Source organism: Fundulus heteroclitus, chromosome 16, assembly GCF_011125445.2.
Source record: "Fundulus heteroclitus isolate FHET01 chromosome 16, MU-UCD_Fhet_4.1, whole genome shotgun sequence".
Lineage (NCBI taxonomy): Eukaryota > Metazoa > Chordata > Actinopteri > Cyprinodontiformes > Fundulidae > Fundulus > Fundulus heteroclitus.
In genome coordinates, this window is record NC_046376.1 from 23,613,488 (window position 1) to 23,633,175 (window position 19,688).

The following is a 19,688-nucleotide window of genomic DNA, read 5'->3' on the forward strand; positions in this document are numbered from 1 at the left end:
GCAAAGAACAATGAGCAAAAGTTTCAGTCTCTAGATGCACAAAACTATTAATACCTCCAAAATGCTTGCAGCTATAATTGCAAGCAAAAGTTTTTACTCTTAAAAAAATGGAAACATTTTCTTTCCACTTCTCTATTGTGCGTCATTTCATGTTGATCTATACAGCATAAGCTCCAAACAAAATGGAGAATACATTGATGTTATAACGGAACAAAATATGAAAAGTGAGTCCTTTTTGCTAGGGACCGAAGATATTATAAACTAAAACGTCCAGAACCAGGAGGTGCCTGGATTTTTCTGCACAGGAAAACAAAACTGCATGTGTGAAAGGCCGTGAACAGCTGCAATGAACTCTGTTAGTAGCCTGCCAGGCGGTCCTATGCTCTGCCTGCCAATACATGACAACATCTTGGCTCGGAAATGTCCACAAGCATCAACCCATGACACTGGCTTTCTGTTACTACGTCCTCTTCACCTCAAAATGGGAGATTTTCAATCTATAAACACAATGTTTCCCATCAGAAGGGTCCTTAATAAAGGAGTGCTCAAATGTTGGATTGGACAAAAGATGAATGACTCACTCTGCATGCATGCGGGGTCAGACAGAAGTCTGCTGTTCTAAGGAGAGGCCAAAAAAGAGAGAGGTGGATTATATTACAAAGGATTAATCATGTGTCACTAGTGCTAGTTTTATGTTAAATGCTGAGGTGACTGGACTGAGATTAGTGTCTTTGACAAGACGGTTAAAAAAGTTTACACTCTGGGGAGCTCATAAAGAAAGTCAACTGAAGAAGAAATAAGAAAAGAAAGGATGAGTTGCATTGAAATCTGAATTGTTTGGCTTTTGGGATAGTAGTTGTTTTTTTCCAAATCTGAAATACTCCAGAGAGTATAAGTATTTAATACTCAGTTTGCAAATACACAAAGATTGCACAAAGCCCATCTGCATTATTAACAGTACGAAAACCCCTAAATAGTTGAACAAAATATGTAAAATATAAAAGTATGAGAGTAGTAATATGCTCATTTAATCAGGTCTGCATGATAGGCAGAAAAACATTTGTAAGAACAAGGCTTCAAAATCCAACAGGATTTCCCTCTTTTTTTTTTTTCCTCTAAACCTCAAAGTGGACAGCAGCTTGTAAAACTGTCAGGTTTTATCTCCAGTTTTAGTGTCTCCAGTTAAAAGTAGTATTTGTGTTTGTCGAGGTGAAGCTGAGCTTCAAAGAGTAGCTAAAAGAAAGAGACCAAAAGGATTTCCAAGCAGAGAGCCTTGACTTTTGGGATAGTAGTTGTTTTTTTGTTTTTTTTTCTAAATTGTAAAACAGCACAAGTTGGTTTCCTCTCCATATTTGGTCCGACTGTGTCTTTATCAGGCACGTATGATCACCTGTGTTCATGCTGGAGTTTTACGCAGGCAACACTGGATACATCAAATATTTATTGTAAACTTAAAAAAAAAATCATTATTTTGTCAGGAGCATGGTGTATGCAGGAATGCGTGTGCTGCCCTGTAATGTTTGTTTCAGTATGTGTAGCTCAGTGGTTGCATTTGTATTAATGCATAAGTGGAAGTATAATTATATTTTTGAGGAGAACAGCAGTCTCAGCTTTAATTGCATAAACCTAAAGAAAAATAATAAAGATTGTGGTTTGTTTAAAGCTAAACCGTTGCCGTGTATCAGATTTCAAATGGGGTTCAAGTTTTGCTCATTCCTTTGAAATCCTTAAATTATATAGCCATTTTTTTTTTTGTCATAGACAAAGAATTATTACAACGAATGTAGTGATCAAAAATTTGTTTTGCCAAGTTTTGTTTAGCTTTCTCGGTAAGAAGCATAAATAACATTTAACATACTTTTTTTTTTAGTCCTCCTGCTTTTTGTCACAGTTTTCTGAGTCTGAGTATGCTATTTTCAATAATTGTACAGTATTTTTGTTGTTGTAAATTTGCCCTTACTGTACAGTCTCTAATTTAAGCTTTTTAAATTATACCATTTGTTTTGTGTGAATCTGCATTCTTCTATTTGTCTGTCACTTTCCTGTTGGTACAGCCCAAGTTCTGCCTTGAGAGACAATAAAGGTTATTTCTCTTCTATTCTAAATGTACAGTAGTTTAATGAGGCAAAGTAGTAGTTTTTTTTGTGGAAAAAGGATCTTGAATACAAAAATCTAAAAAAATAGGCTTGCCTATTTGCAAGTTCTTTTCTATTTTCTTATACTTCAGAATTATTGTTTATTCTCAGCAACAAGAACAGGATTTGGATCACTCTTTATTCAAAAATGATTTTTGTATTTAGCCAAGATGCACACTATAATGGGGCGCAACCTTTAATTAAAGTGACTTTGTGCTTGTAAGCTTTCCTTCTAAAATCAATGATCGTGTCTTCGGTCTTATCAGAGTTCAGTTGGACGTTAAGACTCCATCATTGAATGACGTCTTCAGTCACCGGACCGTCGCTGCTTTCATTCTCCTGGAGGAGACTAACAGATTTCTTTTCCTTTTATTTATGAATCTGTTGTCATGTCTGCTCTGACAAACATTAGGATACAGAAATAAATGCAAAGGTAATAGCACATAGTCTTGAGGTGACCTAGTGGAGGTTTGAAATCTCTCTGGGTCGTGTTAATTAAAATATCCAGGATTCCACCCAGCAGATTAAATCAGTTACTTAGATCAAACTGAGGAGCCTTTTGACTAAAATATGAGGTTGAATTGTAATCAAAGCTGAGAAAAAAAAATCCACAAATAAAGTCTGGCATGTGTCTCATTAAAAGCCAGCTGTTTAAAAAGCAAGTTAAGCAGAATGAGAGTCACGTCCTCCACTCCTCTGTGTGGGCGTAAGTAAACAGCATGGGATCTAAAATGTTTTTCAGTCTGCTTTAAAGAAACTATAAGTAAAATCAACCTTAATTATTCTCATTTGCCACCTGGGATGGAAGTAAAATTCCCTATAAGCGGTCGGTCCTCTCCATCAACAATGTCTTAGTCACGTTTTTTCCTCCTTTCAAACCTAGAGGTATGGTCCGGAACTACTGCGGTTCAGTGCAGCCTGTGTTTACTTCCTGGTTCTTCAGCCAATCATATGAGACTTTCCAGGGTTCCCAAAACAGAGCAGCAGCCTGCAAACACAGAAGCCAGTAAGAGAAATAAAACAGAATGCAACATACCTATCCTGTGGAAGTAAAAATTCAGTGGAGTTTGACAGCTGCTGGACCTTTGAGTAAATGGCGGGTTTCCGTGAAAGGCGTCGTGTATGTGTTGTTCCAATTTTAACCGCTAGGTGTCATTATTACTTATTGTTCCTTTAAGATCTCACATCTGACTAACCTTTCAAATATTTTTATTAAAACTGAGATCAGAGCTACTTGTCTAAAATCACCATACAGCAGATTAATACAGCTGATTTTAGGGACAGGTACAACAGCAGCATCCTTCCAGGTAACGAGAACATGTTGGTAGAGACATAGTGTAATTATAATGAAACATGGGCGTCAGCACAACGTTGGCCTATAAAACTTCTACCAAGGGAGGCTAATGCCCTCCAGCCCACTCTCTGGGACCTTGATTAGGACCCTTACCATAAATTTGAGATTTCCACATAATTGTATTTCTAAATACAGCATGGCCCACACCAGACAGAGATTGAAAATTAGATAAAAAAGAAAATGGATCAAGTTTTATTTATTACATTACGCCTTTATGCTACTGGCTAAAGTCTCACCGTCTTTCAGCCTGAATAAACCACAAACACTCAACTTGTTGTAGAAAAATAGCTCCCTTATAGTTTATTCCTATGCCTTTTTTTTTGTTTCCTTTGAATTCTTTATTTCTTCTCTGCTTGATTTGTCTCCAAGCAGTAACAACACCCACACAGAAGAGTGTTGTTCATAAGTCAGCTTGTTGACTTTTTCTTTTTTTTTTGTTTATGGAGCTTTCACTGTTGAAAAATAGATTTAATTTTTTAATTTTCAACAAACTGCTGTAGATAAAAATACATTGTTTTCCTGTACAGGCTAGTTGTGTCCCCGCATTTGTAAAGCCCATAAATTCTTCTAGAAAGTTAGGAAGGCCTGTCATACAGAGGAAATTGTTACAATATTACTGTTTGATAAATGAGTGAGATATACTGAAGAAGACCTTTATAAAACAGGGTTAGGGTTAAGACTAAGCAAGGTATTAAATTATCCTTAGTTAAGAAGAGAGATAATTAGGTCATTTAAATAGCTGTGTAGACACACCTATACAGTCCATGTTCCTGCCTAGACTGCTCCTGACAAAGATAATAACTCTTTGTCTCTCTCCACTGTGGTCTTTTTTCCTGGAGGGAGGGGGGGGGGTGTTTGAAGGAAATGGGTGGATCTTGATGCTTTGCATGCTGAGTCACATGGCAGGCTTCTGTGGGAGGGACAAGCAAGGATCTGCCACAACAGAGCCAGGCCTCTCACTGGTGCTGTTCTCTTCAGCAGGGGACAAGTCATTCTCACACTTGCGCACACACATTTCACACACGGTAAGTGCTTTACATACCGGCAGGGGAGTGTTTGTGTACATGCGTGTGTGTGTTCGGGGGGGCGCTAAGAAATATGTTGGAACTGAGCTTTTTTTTTTCTCCCTTGGTCTGTTCCTTTCTTCGTTCCTGAAGTGTTTTGGAGTCCGGGTGATGTGATTTAAAAATGTAGCTTTAAGCATTAAAGCCTCTGCCATTGTTTGCATTTGTCTACTCTTATGGAGGTTGATAAACATGGGTTTTAAGTTTAAGACATGTTTCTTGGCTGCAGCCCTCTGTTTTTAACGTGAATCTGGTTTCTTTACTTCAAATGCTTGTTTTTAAAGCGATCTTAGACAAATCTGTATGTTTACACAAATTTTTGGCTCTTTAAACATTCAACTTTTTCCTTGTGTTCTTCACAATTTTTCAATTCTAGCAAACAGTACACAGCCTCAGTCCTGTTTAAATTATAATAAATATTTACCTATAACCAGGAGTGATATCTAAACAATAATTTATGGTTTATATTAAAAAAAAAACTTGCTAGTAACTGTTAAGGAAAATCAAAGGTTTTCCTTCTTTTTTCTTCTGAGAGTCATATTGTTGACTCTCTTTGAGATTAAGTTTCTCTTCAGGTTCATTGTTTCTGTGCTGTCTCATCTTTCTGCCATTGTTATGGCAGCGGTTTCTGGGGATTAGCTCCCTCTGTCATCCTTGGGCTTTGATTTTCACTGCTCAAGCATTGCTCTGTCATAAAATTAAACCGCTGGAAAAGGCCAACCGCCCCTCACCTTTCCGGATAGTCGTCAGCCTCTGCTTTTCCTCACAGGCATGCGGTGCACACACATTTACACACACAGGGCTGTTGAAAGGAGCTCTGTTGTGGCCCCCTGAGCATTGCCAGGCAAGCACAGACCGTGGCCTTTTACCAGCGTTTAATGGGACGCCGAAAAGGTCGTTTTTAACCTTCTGCATCTTTGTGAGCAAGACGGTTGGTGAGTGGGGCAGGATAAAGCAGCCTTACTGGAATTTAGCATCATAAATTTGTAATGCAAAACACTTCATGAATGCAATCTGCCCCCTCTGTAATGATAAACTGATAAGGTTTCAGTTCTGGGGTTTGTCAATTTACATCCAAGGGAATTAGCTGTGAAATAGGCTTGTTTTGTTTTTACGCTAAGACAACTTTTGAGAAAGAGAGACATGAATGATTGCTGCAGATATTGTGGTTGTAGGTTGCAGGATTAGCATCTGTCACAAGTACACCAATGATCAAACTATTTTAACATTGAATTAATAAAGCATCAATGTCAACTAGGAAGGGGCCAGTTACTGGTACTGAAGCTGAAAAGGTTTAAATTCACAAATTCCTTTGATTAAGATGCCAAGCAAAGTGGCCAATGTTTTCATTGCCAGCTTAAAGCATAGAATAGCACAGATCCTCCATCTGTTGCTGTGCACTGCTCTTTAGCTGGCTGAAAGAAAGCTTGTACACTTCTTTTGTTCAAGAGTAAGACGGTTTTATTGCTCAGAAATATTTCCAGGCATCAAAAACAGACATTCATGGTGTAGAAACTCAAGACAGAACCGGCCATCACTCTAATAATGACTCCCTGTTTTTTAAACTACAGTTGTTAGCACAAAGTGTCATCTTCGCTGTCAGCAACTATGGCAGCTATTATCAGCATGTTCCTTTTGTTTCTCTGTAAAGAGCAACAAAATGGTTTAATATTCTTTACAAAAGCGTACTTGTAAACCATGGCTACATTTAGCAAGATGCCTTATTCAAATTAAATTACAATAATAATGGGAACTAATGTTAATTTAGCAGCTGTAGGAGTCATTCATGCCTTTTTAGCATAAAAAAATTGGGTGATGTTATACATTTTTGTTTTAAATGTTTGTATAAATACAGTAAAACCCTGAAACTACTCAATTATTATAATATAGGAATCTCATCCTCACCCAGATATAAATTAAATTATGTGGACCTTTTATTTAATGCTAAATGAATTAATGTTGATGCTGTCCATCTTGTTATGAGATGTTCAGATTGTAACTTTTACCCATTTAAAGCTTGTCTGTTCTTAAAGAGCTTCTTGTAATTAGTTGGTGATGAAGCAGAGATAATTCGCTGAAACAAAGCCTCTGTTGAGTTGTTAAAAGTCAGCGTTCAGTACTTTGGACCTCTGGGTGTATTGTTTCTGAGTGAACTCTTGAGCTGTGTATGTGGGCTCAGTCCCAGTCCAAAAATACTCGTGGCGATGGATGTACAGGCCCTGAGTAGGACCAATCACGTCATGCATGCCGACTGTGGTGTGCTGCAGAGCGTTGAGACTCTTCTGATAACACAGTTCATGAAGCAGTAGGTAGGTGTTGTGATTGAGTTATCTACTCTGGATTGATAAGCCAAATTCCTGACTATCTGTTGCCCACATTAGGTGTTAGAAAAAACAGCTCTTTAGTTCTAATTGCAAACTCTTTTGCCCCACCTTCCTCCTGGGAAGACAAAGAGCTTTACATATTTATACCCATTCATTTGCATTTGGTAGATAAAAGCTCTTCTCACTGTCAGCATGAGATGAGACATTTGTCTGAACATTTGTTGAGGTCAGCCATGTGTGAGGGCAGAGGTGAGATTTCTGATCTCTCTGGCCCCATGGATCCATACTTTTTCAGCCGACCATTTCACCAATACAATTTGACCCAATTACTAAGATAAACATTACCGCAGCCAGGCTGAGGACATCACCATCCCCTGGGATTGAGCAACCAGTTAATGGCTTGCTAATGTTTATTTTAGCTTCTTTTGCAGAGGATGTTGGATGAATCTGCTTTTGGATTTAAAGATTTTCCCTTTTTATGAAAGCCCTTTGCTTTCTTGCTGGCTTCAGCAGGCCACCCTGGTTCTATAATTTAGCCAAAATGAGCCATTTTTCTTGTGGTTGCATCGGGTTCTCACAATAATTAATCTTCTGACCTAAACAGTTTTGTTTATATAAAAACTATCATTACTGTGACTAAAATACGTCGCAGCTTCACAAGCTTTGTGTCGGGTGTATTCACACCTGAAAAGTCCTTTGGTCTGCTTGTGTGGTCCAGACCGAAAGCAAACTTTTTTTTGTTTGCTTGGTGCAGTTTGCTTTCACATTGTACTTTCTGCAAGTGAACTATAGCTTGTAAACAGTCATGTGTGTGACGACCGTTGCTCCCATTGGACAGAAATGAGTAGTGCAGAACGTAGCATAGGCCGGCAAGTGGAGGACAATTGTTATGGAAATCCTGTGTTCCACGCCTCTGATTTGCATATTTGTGCCGTTTTTACAGCTGTTAAATCATTGTGAGTGGCAAGAGCAGCTTATTCAACTCAGGTTTCCAGACATTTTATTCCTGATTTTGGAACAGCGTCAGAAATGCATCCTGCAAGCCAAAGTATTCCCCTTGGCATGTTTGCTGCAGTGTTACTAACCCACAGGTATGATTCCAGTTCTATGCCCACCGGTACGGTGGCTTGTAAGGTCCAGAGATATGTAGGTTTTCTGTAGCTTAATCTCAGAAGTTCCAAAAAAAATGAAAACAAAACAACTGGACTTTTTTCCGAAGTTTCACTTCCTATCCCGGAAGCTTTCTCAATTCAAAAAGTCTGGAGTAATGTGGAGTTGCAAGCTTTATACTACTGCCAAACAAAGGCCTTTTAATGGCTTAGATAACATGCAATGTTACAACATGCAATGTTGTAACATGTTGTAACTGGACTTTCTGGACTGAGAATCTTGACCAGCATATCCTCAGAAGGCTTTTCTTTCATCAAAGAAGCCATTCCCGACTGAGTGAAAACCAGGACCGTACAGTGTTTGTACTGCAATTGTGTTAAATGTTTGCATCATATCTACACTATTTTTAGTTAAATATATGTACTTCTTGCATATTATTTTTTCACATCTCATCAAGGGGATTTTCTAACTTTTTCAAATCCTCGTTGTGATAATAATCCAATTCCGATGTTGTGCAGAATCCTCCAGGACAAAAATAATAATAAAGAACAACACTTAAAGAGGAGACCAGCACACTTTCTTTCTTCTTTTTACTTTTAGCTCATCAGAAGAGAGTTGAGGTAAATTCATCTGTATGAGATGCAATGTTTTCCCCTATAATCTTTAGTGAATCATTTGGTTTTCAATATTTATACTTTCAATAAATGTTAATATTATTATTAAAGAAATTAGGAACCACCTCATCTTCTCCAGTAGAGCAGTTGTAAAACAATGCAAAGGTAAAATCAGTGTTTTAAATTGAATATTTATAAACCAGTTATGAGACTGATTTGATTTCTGATACTGACCTTAACAAAAAATAAGATTTCAAAGTGGCTACAAGAGCGTCATAAAACTGACAATTTCAGATGTTCAAGAGCTTCTTCAGGCTTTTCGTATTTTTGTAAAGCATAGAAATTCCCCGAACTGCATTTATGTGAGGAATGTTGTTCTGCAGTGGAATTGCTTTCCATAATTATAGATGTTGAGATAGAAATTAAACAAACGAGCTTTGGATTGGTCTGTCAGTCCGTGGCGTTCCTGCATGCACATGTGCACTTTGTACATTGATGTACGCTGGAGTTTCATAATATGCTCATGAAACCTCAAAGAATGCTGAGAAATCTATTCCTTGTGAGCGTCTTGGTGTCAGAGGGAGCTGAGGAGTCTAGAAAGACAACAACTCTCTTGTGTACAACCACAGTTGGGAGACCGAACACATTCCTCTGGCAGTCCAGACAAACCTGTGGGATCTGGCTGTCATTTTAAAGAAATCTGCATTTACCGCATGTGTTTTAGGGTATAAAAGCAATCAGGGCTGGACTTCATCTGCTGGGATCACAGCATCTTCTCTTATTAGAAGTGCTGGAAAGGTCTGGAACTGGGGAATATTTTGGATTTTATCTCTCTCAGCATAATTTGCAGCAGCCCACAATCTTTTCAAGAACTTCACATTTGGATCCATCCAACCAAATCCACACTCTGATACAGATCTCCTTTGTCTTGTCTGAGAATGCAAATACAGCTCAAAATAAGTGGATGGTTTTAAACGAGGCACATAAAAAAAGCTTTTGGTGGATTAGTTATCTCATACAAGCACCTAAAAATGATTTCTAGCCACTTTATTCACTCAGATTATAAATGACGGGGAATGCACGGACAAAATAAGCAGGGCAGGATTCTTCTTTGTCATTTGCTTTAAGATGGCCTTCTGTGAATCCTATGGTATGCATAAGAATGATGGTGCCGGCAGAGTTTATAGCTGAAAACCTATAGTGCCTTGCAAAAGTTTCCATGACCCTAGAGATTCATCACGTGTTGTCACATTTCTGCTACGTCATCAAATATGTTTTAGTTTAATTTAAACACTTTAGCTTGAGTAGCACATACATAAAAAACATAATTTTTTTCTTTCTTTTTTTATATATAACAGTGTGAAGTGTTTGGTTGGACAGGTCAGGGAGGAAGTTGTGGAGAAGTGTGAAGGTTAAAAAGCAATATCCTCAGCTTGGAACATCTCACGGGTCAGATTCATGAAAGAACATGGAAAGATTAAGGCTTGGTTCTGGCCAAGCAGAGAATTGATCAGAGCGGTAACTGTGACTCTGGAGGAGCTGAAGAGCTCCACAGCTCAGGTGGGACGACATGTAACAGGGCAACCAGTGGTTCTTTTTTTGTTAGTTTGTCTCATAGAATCACAACAAAACACATTGAACTCTGTTGTGCTGTGACAAAAAAAAACGTGGAAATGCTCAAAGAGTGTTGACACTTTTTCATGGCACCGAATGTCATGTGCAAAAACAATCAGTTTTCTGACCCATCCTCTCTTGGCCTTTTTAATAAGACGTTCAGATCCAGTATATCTTACTAAATAAAATCTAAGAGACCCACAAATTGTATCCTGCTGTTGTAACGGGTTCCAAACAAAACAGACACTTTATGGGATGAAAGTTTTAAGGATCCAGAGAGTGGTCCAGTGATTTTACAAAAACTATCCAAGTTTCCAGTCTGTTTCCTACACTGGATTCCTGTCTACTGACTCAAGCCGGTTTGTACAGTGGGTCAGGAAGGGGAGCAACCTCAGCCCAGCTCTTTTCCATCCTAAACTGGGACGTGACCTTTGACCTCCCCGCTATGCTGTCAAGATCAACTCTTTGAACAGCTGTAGCAAAGCTCAGTGGTCACGGCCGCGTCGCTTCCACTCTCATTGAAGATTCGGTTGTCTGCGCTTGTCCAGTGTTTCCGTAACTTCTAAGAGGATTGGGAAGTGAGCAGAGATGTTTGTTCAGTCTGTTTTTAAAATGTAGTTGCATCCCCGGCTTGGAGGTCTGTAGCTAGTTAGCGAGGAATGCCTCAGGCCCAAAAGTGGAATAAATCACCAACATAACTGTCCGCACAGTCTTTCCTTTTTCCTTCCCCCTCTTCTGTTCGAAATGCTTCCTGTGTCCTCCTCCGTTCCCTGACCTTTATCTTTTCCTACCCCAAACCCAAGATTTAAAGGTCCACTTCCTTTTTGCTTCTTAACTTTATCTCACTCTTATCCCCATACTTCTGTCTTCATGTTCTCCCCTCCCTTCTTTTGTTTCCCTCTTCTCCTAAAAAAAAAAAATGCTCTGTGGTTGAGCAGACCGCTGGCTGTATTTGCAAAAAGCAAAGACATCTGATACTGCTGAAAGCACACACACAAAAAGATCTTCTGTGACTCTAATAGAAAACAGCCAAGCAGCAAGTCCAATGCGTTCTTTTGTGCTTTCCAGATGCTAAGATTATTATTTTTATTTTCCTGCACACTTCAAATAAACAGTTTATCTTTGAGATGGCATTACTGAACCTGTCATGAGATAAAACCCATTCAGGAAGCAGACCTGATGACCATCTTTAAATCAAAGATGAATGATTAACACCTACTGGTATAGGTGGGAATTTATCGCATATTTTATTGTTATAATGAAGCATTTTGATTGATTCTGACAACAATAAATTCCAGTTCAACAGTAAAAAAAAAATACTGCATTGTTGTGGTTATTTTTACTGGTCTCTCCACTGTAGAGTATCAGTAAATATCAACTAAATCTGAAAATATGATTAATATGATGTTAAAGCAGTGTGTGTTTGTGGAGCAATGGTTTCTGAGATGCAGTTACAGCAATACAGTTAGCTAAAAAGACTGCAAAGGAGTTGTAAATTGTATTTTATCATCACTTGTATTGTCACTATAATACCATAAAATATTGAGATAAGATTTTAAGTCTATGTTGTAGTATGATTTATTCAATATAAAACAGCTGCACAGTTAAGTTACTATGAAGATTTAAATTTAAATATGAGTCCCTACTTTATCTTGATATTATGTTTCAATCGGTTTTTCCACGATTAGTTTGGAAATACACAAATCTAATCCACAAATTGATCGTATTTACAGGTCTTCCTCATGTGACTGGTACATGGATAAAAAGGACATCTAGGTTTTTCAGTTTTTTTGCAAAACCTGACAAAAATCTGAAAACAATTGATGAAAAGGTGCAATTAAGGATAATTGTCAGTGGATGTTTTTGTTGGAAAAAAAAGATAAAAGAAGTAGAGTTTTTGTTGAGCTTCGACTTTTTTTGTCAGCCTTTATGCAGGGTTTTAAAACAAAAACAAAATGAAATGGAGTTGCCTTTACCATCTTGTATCAACAATTAGCACAGTGGATAAAACTAGCATAACTGAATCAGTAATTTCCATGTTTTCTCCTGGGATTGTAGACCCTTAATTTTACTTTGACGTTTCAGAAAAGCTCCCAATATTTCCAAATCCATCTTGTTCCATGGCAAAGCTAAAAAGGGCGAAACAGAGCAACTTTGCTTTACACCCATTCAGCCTTCCTGTTATCTGCTGAAAGAATTGTTCTCTCTTGAATGAACATTAGAAATCTTGTCATACAAAAAAAACGTTTCCATTTAAATAGCTTCCTACAACTCTGTGCTTCCTCCTTCTTTTTTTAAAAAATCCACTGTCCCTTAAAATAGCTGATTTTGAGTCTTTTAGCCTCAAAAAACAACTTGTTCACTCAAACTGGAGGAGCCTTGGTATGACGTGATTCATAGATCGGAAAAAGATTATACTTTTGAGTTTCTGACACTGATCTGGTCCGATCAAGCTCAAATGAGCCGATTACAGTCTTCCTCAGATGTCTTGCTGCATCTCCACCTTTAAGCAACTGCAAAACGCATTTTGTGCTAAAACATGATCTTCCTCAGCAATTCTTTGCTGCTCTGAGTGTTTAAAGTTTGAATTAATTTATGTCCATCTGCTGCTTAGTCACCAGACTTTTTAAAACTGCAGGTCAAATATTTTCTCATTTATAGATCCCTTGTCTGGCTTCTTGTGTCCAGACAACTCTTAATTGGCTAAGAACCATCACAGATCTGCCGTACGTCTAAAGGTCCTGAATACGTCTGTCTGACAAATGAATGTTGACTGAAGCAGACAGCAGTTAATTCCTGTAAGGAAAGGGATTTATTTTTGCGTTTCCCACGATCTGGGACTTTGCGGTCCTCTTTGCATGTTTACAGAGTTGTTTACAGTGTTTGCAAAAGTTAGGAGTTTACAGCCATGAAGGACAGGGAACAATGCTTTGGGGGCCAGACTTCTTCAGTCTGGGAAACCTGTTTAGTCGACTCCTGCTACTCTTTCTGTCGCCTTGATTCTGTTCCTTTTTATTGGCCTAAAGGGTTTTCTCCTCACCCTGGGAGATTTGTGTGTTTGTTTCACTGTAACAGGATTATTGTTATCATAGTAGGTCAGTGCTTCATTATATCTAGTATTACATCTTCAACAAACATTTTAATAACTAGAATAACAAATGTTACAATGTTTTATATCTTTTTTTTGCTTTTTTGTTGTTTTTTATCTGTGTAAATGAAGGCATAGGTACTTTGAAGAAGTGGAACCTTTATTTAGAGATATGATACCGTGCAATTCCCATGTTGAGGTATGCACACTTAAGGAAAATGTAAAGAAAAAAAAGACTGATGGGAGGAAAGGGGCAGAAGTATGCGTAGAAGGGAGGTGCACAGGGGAGGTGGAGGGCATCGAGTCGCAGCAAGTTGCTGACTGACTGACTGGAACAGGATGGGGAAGTGGTGAAGGAGGCCAGGAGAGCTGCTTCCATAGGTGGGTCTCTGTGACACATGGATTCACACAATGAGGGTCATTATGAAAGTAAGACTAAAGTTTAGAGTTTCCACTGCAGTGTTATTCTTTTGCAGATTTTTTTTTTCTTCTTTCATTAATCACTTCAAGGCCAGTTTGAAGTGTGCACACGTTTCCACCAGCAGTATCACCAATCCATGCCAGTTTAGTTGAAGTGGCTCGTTGTCTGGACTTTTTTTTTTTTTTTATGTTGAAGCAGCAGAAATATTTCCTGGACTCGGTTTCACGAATGTCCACGAACGTGCCTACTTGTCAGCTGTGCGATCAAACAAGAAAAGTTCACGGCAAGGACGGGCGTTTCAGTGCACAAAGCCAAACATGCACCATGTGAATGTGTGCGTGAGGCAGGCCAGCTGGGAGTAGATCATGTTTCAGCCTCTTTCCCACTCTCACATTAACAGGACAGATACTGAGGAGGCCTTATGTAGGGTTGCAGCACCACAGAAGCATAGATACGAACACAGCGGTTTAAATCTATGCTGGCAGGTTACACTGTTACAGAGGTGCAGTCGTGTTCTGCACGCTCGGGCTTCAGTAAGCAGGCTAAACGTCGAATATATAACTTATTAATCTACACGAGGAAATCTAATGATTAAAACAGGCTGTTGTCATAACCTCCTGCCGAGTATGAAGTGCTTTAAAGCTAGATCAAATATTTCAGAATAGGTTTCCCTTGACTAGGGTCAGCCTGCTGGGATGAAGGCTACATCTGTTTAAAATTCACCTTGTTTGAAAAGGGAATGGCAAAATCTGTCACATCATCACTTTTGGTCTTAGCTAAATTGTCTCATTAAATATGGAGATAAGTAGGTCGTAATGATTTCCAGGAATTTAACATGTCCAGAGCCTTACTGCTTTTTAAATACATTATTTAATCTTTTTAATGTTTTGGACTTCTATTGGCTTTTTAATTGTCAATTAGATGACTTTCAAATTTGGTTCAGATGTTGAATGTGTCCTCTGGGCATTTGTATGCCTTTTGCTGTCAGTCAGACTTGAACCCCTATGATAAATTACTTTAGAAATTTAAGATTTAGTCTGTTGTGTTCAGAAACCTACAGGGAGGCTCAGCGATGATTTAAGATTTCCAAAAACCACTCCGCTGTTGTCCCAGCTGTTGTGCTGGCCAGGCGCATGGAGGGTGAGAAAGCCTGGCGCCCGTCTCCAGCGCCTATGAGCGAGCGACTGGGCACACCGTGGACAGGTTGGCAGTCTATTACAGGGCAACACGTAGGGCAAACGCACTCTCCAGACACCAGCTGAGCTAACATGCATATTTCTGGACCACGAGCACGATCCACTTTTCTGAACTCTGTTTGTGGTGTTTACATGTGGAGCAGATACCTGGAGATTCCTAAAAACGATCACATATAGGCCCACTTTGCACATGCCCATTTAAACCTTTTGTGCTAGAAACCACAACAGCAGTGAAGCATTTTTATGGGGATTCCACATCTGTTTGACTTTTTTCAGGCTTTGTTTTCATTAAACTTGAAGTATAGGCTGAAAAAAAAAAAACTAATTATAGAGAGGAATCCATAAACTGTGTCAAGGAAAACAAGAGGTCCAGTTGTTCTGGGAGAACCTTTACCCATTAGCTACATTTTGATGGAGGACATGGTAACGTTGTCGCCATCTGCTGGTGGAGCATGGATACATCTAACCTTTGTTATGGGTGTCCAACAAACCCTGTAGATCTACATTTCCTTTAACAAAAACAGGAAAAATAGCATTTAATGAAATACCTAGAGTGTTGTAGCTGGGACTATACACGCCTGGTTTATTTTCAGCTCTCAACCTGGAGCCTGTGTATCTTTTGTTGGTTTAAAGACACACTTCCCTCTCTCTCTGCACTGATGGCAGTTTTTTATGCCTGACAGTTTTTGTTTTTTTTTGTTCTGTGAAGCTCGGACCGGTCGATCTAAATTTTGTGGAATTCCTTTTCCGCTTCCAATCATCTGCCGAGCGGTCGGTGCATTTTTAGATTGTGGATCGAACTGAGATGGCTAATGTGCTCTGTAATCATTACTCCTGCCTCAGGTCAGCATGTTGGTATACAATGCACTTCCAGGCAACTCTATATAATTACTGTAATTGTTATAAAAATGAAATAATTATGTTTTCGTCTCTCTCACATTTCCTTGGATTCTTTGAGTTCTTGACATTCTTTCTGTGAGGAGGTTTTGTAAAATAAACTCAGCTGTGCACATCTCCTGTCCACTTCCTTATCTCGCTTGCAGTACCAGTTTTAGCACTTTCTCGCCATTGCTGATGACAGTTATTTGACTTCACTAACACCTCCTCCGAACCTCCCCCACACCCACACCCGCCCATCTAGTGCTTAGTTCCTCTCCGACTTTGCGTGTCAACAACAACCGTGTAACCTTGTTCCTCCCTCTCTTTGTGCCAACGCAGGACCAGAGGTGTTCCCCAGCAACAGCAGCAGTGCCATGTCTGAGGCGGTGGCGCCTGACACCATGGTTCCCCCAGCAGCGGGCGGCCTGTACGGCGAGAAGGCCGGCGGAGCCGTGGTGGACTTCAGTTATGTGGGCATCGATGCCATTCTGGAGCAGATGAGGAGAAAAGCCATGAAGCAGGGCTTCGAGCTTAACATCATGGTTGTAGGTAGGGTGTGCATTTTCACACTTAACACTTAAAACGTATAGTTTGTGCCTCTGCCATGGTTGCTGACTCATTTCTCTTTACATCTTGCATCCTCCTACATAATGTTAAATCCAAAACGTATTAAATGTTAGATTATAAATGCTTTTTTTTCTGTCGTCTTGCCTTTACATCCAAAGATACATCTGATAAAAAGCCTCTCATTTTTGTTTCCTTCTGCTACACTGAAAGATATTTGTCTCTTTAATCAGTCTTGGCTGAGAACAGAGGCGTCAAACCGATTATAACAAGCAGCCTTCTCTGTTGGAAGCCTAGCACTCTTTCATTGAGTCCTGTGATCAGACACTTTAATTACACACACCTCAGCTGTAAAAAGGCCATCATAAAACTCTCTAACGGACGTCTCCTGTGGAAGATGTCGCGACAGCTTTTCCGTCTCGCATGTAAAAAGAAAAAAGGAAATCACTACTTGTGAAGTGATCTTGACTAAAGGGTAACCCCTCATCCTTTATGTTTGCTACTGTGAGCTGAGGATAAAATATGCCCTGTTACACAAACTAGAGCATTTAAGGAAGTGCGCACAGAATTTGAAAAACAGAAAAAATATAGGATTACTTTTTACTTTATTTTCAACTATGTGGCGTCATTTGTACATTAAAGAAAATAACGCATTCAAAAGAAATACTAAAAAGGTACCTGTGTGCTTTTGACACTGAAATATACCGATGGCGCTTTAAAAAAGTGTTCTTAAAGAATGTAGTCTGGTCAGAGAAGCACCACATTGAGCTTTGCAGTCTACATACAGAACACAGAGGTGGAAAGCTAACACTTCAGATCACTCCCAGCTTAACATCCCTGCTGTGGAGCATGGTGGTGGCGTCATGATGCTGTGGGGAGGATTTTCTTCAGCACAGACGGGGAAGCTGGTCGGGGGTGATGGGTAAATGGAAGGAGTTAAATGCAGGAAAATCCTGGAAGAAGAGTCTTTATTGTCATCTTTTGTTTCCATGGTGAAATCTTTTGAGACAGACACCAGATCAGGATGCACCCAGATAACACGCAGACACAACAGACATAATATTCCCACAATTTTTTAATATGTATATGAATTCAGTTAATTGCACTGACCAAACACACTTCCTGAGGAGCTTAAAAAGTCCTGTTGGAGGCTGCAGTTGAGGTTCACCTTCCAGCGGGACAAAAACCTATTGCAGCTGGAAATTCATGGGCTAGAATGGCCTAGTCAAAGTCTAAAGCTAAATCTAACTAAGAATATGAGGCAAGATTTGAACATTTTTGGCTAGGGTTGAGCTATTCTTCAGAGAATACCTAAAAACCTCAGTATCTAGATGTTTAAAGATTGCAGGGATATTTCCAGAAGTGTTGAATACACTTTCTTGCCAGGCTCTCTATATGCATTTGTGCCAAATCATAATAAAAAGTATTATTTTCCTTCCACTTTAGTTACATGCTCAATCTCAATAAAGAAAACATGACAACATGTACAACAGTGCATAGGACAGGGTATGAATACTTTTACAAGTCTCGGGTTTGTTGATGCTTTTTAAACAATACATTTAGTCTTAAACCAGATAAAACCAGTGTGAACACGGTTGGCGTCAAAACGGCCTGTTTGTATGAGTTCCAGCTGTTGGGTTTCTAAACTTCAGCATGAATCATGTCCTGCTGACGGCCTGCTTAGGTGACTGTGTTTTAGAGGTCATCTCCATAAATCAGAGCGGCTCTTGTTGACTTAACCTGAATTCAAACTTTGGATGACTTCTCAAGCGGCCAATCCGAGCTCTTCCTAATCATTCAGCTGCCAGTAATTTATTCCAAATCCAAAGTCCAAATCTCGTACTGTTTTCCATGTAGTGACATGAGCAAGTAATCTGCAATGAGTTTTGATGACAAACATTTCTACTTGTACATGGGGTTTTTTTAGCAGATAGTTAGCTGTTCTTTTTCACTCGGCAGCATTTAATCTGCGTTTCAGACTTTCACAGAAAGTTGAATTTTATTTGTATGATGTTTATAGCAGCATTAGTCTCCAGCCAGTGTTGTTGATTTGTCAAATTTTCTTCCTCTGATTCATAGGACAGAGTGGCCTTGGAAAGTCAACTCTGATGAACACCCTGTTCAAGTCTAAAGTCAGCAGGAAGTCTGTCCTGGGCACAGGCCAGGAGAAGATCCCCAAAACTATCGAAATTAAGTCCATCAGTCATGGTACGGTCTTTTCTCTCTTCGTTTTTCTACATCTTTTCCTGCAGTTTTATCACATATAATCTCCTGAAGCTGCTCCGTTTTAAAAGGGAAGAAAGCCACCAGTCATTAGAATCATAGGCATTTCTCCTGTTTTTGATCAGACATTGAGGAGAAAGGAGTGAGAATGAAGCTGACCGTCATCGACACACCAGGATTTGGAGACCAGATTAACAATGAGAACTGGTAAAGTTTCTCTGTTACTGTAATCAGAGAATATTCAATTAGGCTTTAAGTCAGACTGTCTTAGAAAGCACTTCTACTTCTCATTTTCAATCTTCCCTCCAACTGATTTGGTTCTTTTGCTGTAAATGTAGCTGGCAGCCCATCATGAAGTTTATTAACGACCAGTATGAAGCGTACCTGCAGGAGGAAATCAACATCAACAGGAAGAAAAGGATTCCAGACTCCAGAGTCCACTGCTGCATATACTTCATCCCCCCGACTGGTCACTGGTAAATACACAGAGCAGAATTACAAAATAGATTTACCGCCTTTGCCATGTGTCAAAGTGATCAATAACTTTGTCTATAACCATCTGTAAACATCACTTTTTTTTAGTCCACACTAGGAATAGACTTAAAATTTTAACACAATATTGTGTTGTGTTATCACTAAGTAACAATCACAACCTACTGTCAGTGTTTGGGGTTTGTGAATGTCTTCACTTAGAGGTTATCATTATACCCATAAATTACTTTTTATCACAATATTTTTTACAAGGATCATGAAACATACCAAAATATTTTCAAGCTATATGGGTTTTTCAACACGATTATATTTTGCTGCGTGTGAGAATAAAACCTCTACATTTTACTTCATTCGGTTTTAAACCCATTTAATTATGTAGATGGAGTGAATAATGTAAATGTATCAAATTTAAACTCAGAAATATTGCATACAGTTAAAAAATACTAGTTATTCTAAAGTTAGTCTCCATATATAGACTAGTAAGTAAATAGATTTTTTATGAACTTGCATTTATGAATATATAAATGACTATTAGTTCTAGTTCAATCTCATTGACATTCTGAACATGCAGGTTTTTAAAGTTGTAAATATATAAAAAATAAAGGGGAAT

At 38.9% G+C, this 19,688-nt stretch overlaps 1 protein-coding gene across 5 annotated transcripts in view; it reads left to right on the top strand.

Annotated features, from left to right (window-relative positions):
* LOC105933014 (septin-9) overlaps positions 1 to 19,688 on the top strand; it is a 114,345-nt gene that overhangs the window by 86,894 nt on the left and 7,763 nt on the right. For 4 of the 5 annotated variants that reach the window (XM_036148127.1, XM_036148130.1, XM_036148129.1 and 1 more), the window contains 4 exons: positions 16,139 to 16,348; positions 18,443 to 18,571; positions 18,712 to 18,793; positions 18,925 to 19,062. In XM_036148127.1, coding sequence (XP_036004020.1) covers positions 16,139 to 16,348; positions 18,443 to 18,571; positions 18,712 to 18,793; positions 18,925 to 19,062 — 559 coding nt within the window. Of the gene's footprint in view, positions 1 to 4,420; positions 4,515 to 16,138; positions 16,349 to 18,442; positions 18,572 to 18,711; positions 18,794 to 18,924; positions 19,063 to 19,688 lie in introns of those variants that run through there. The other variant, XM_036148131.1, reaches the window with a different exon arrangement.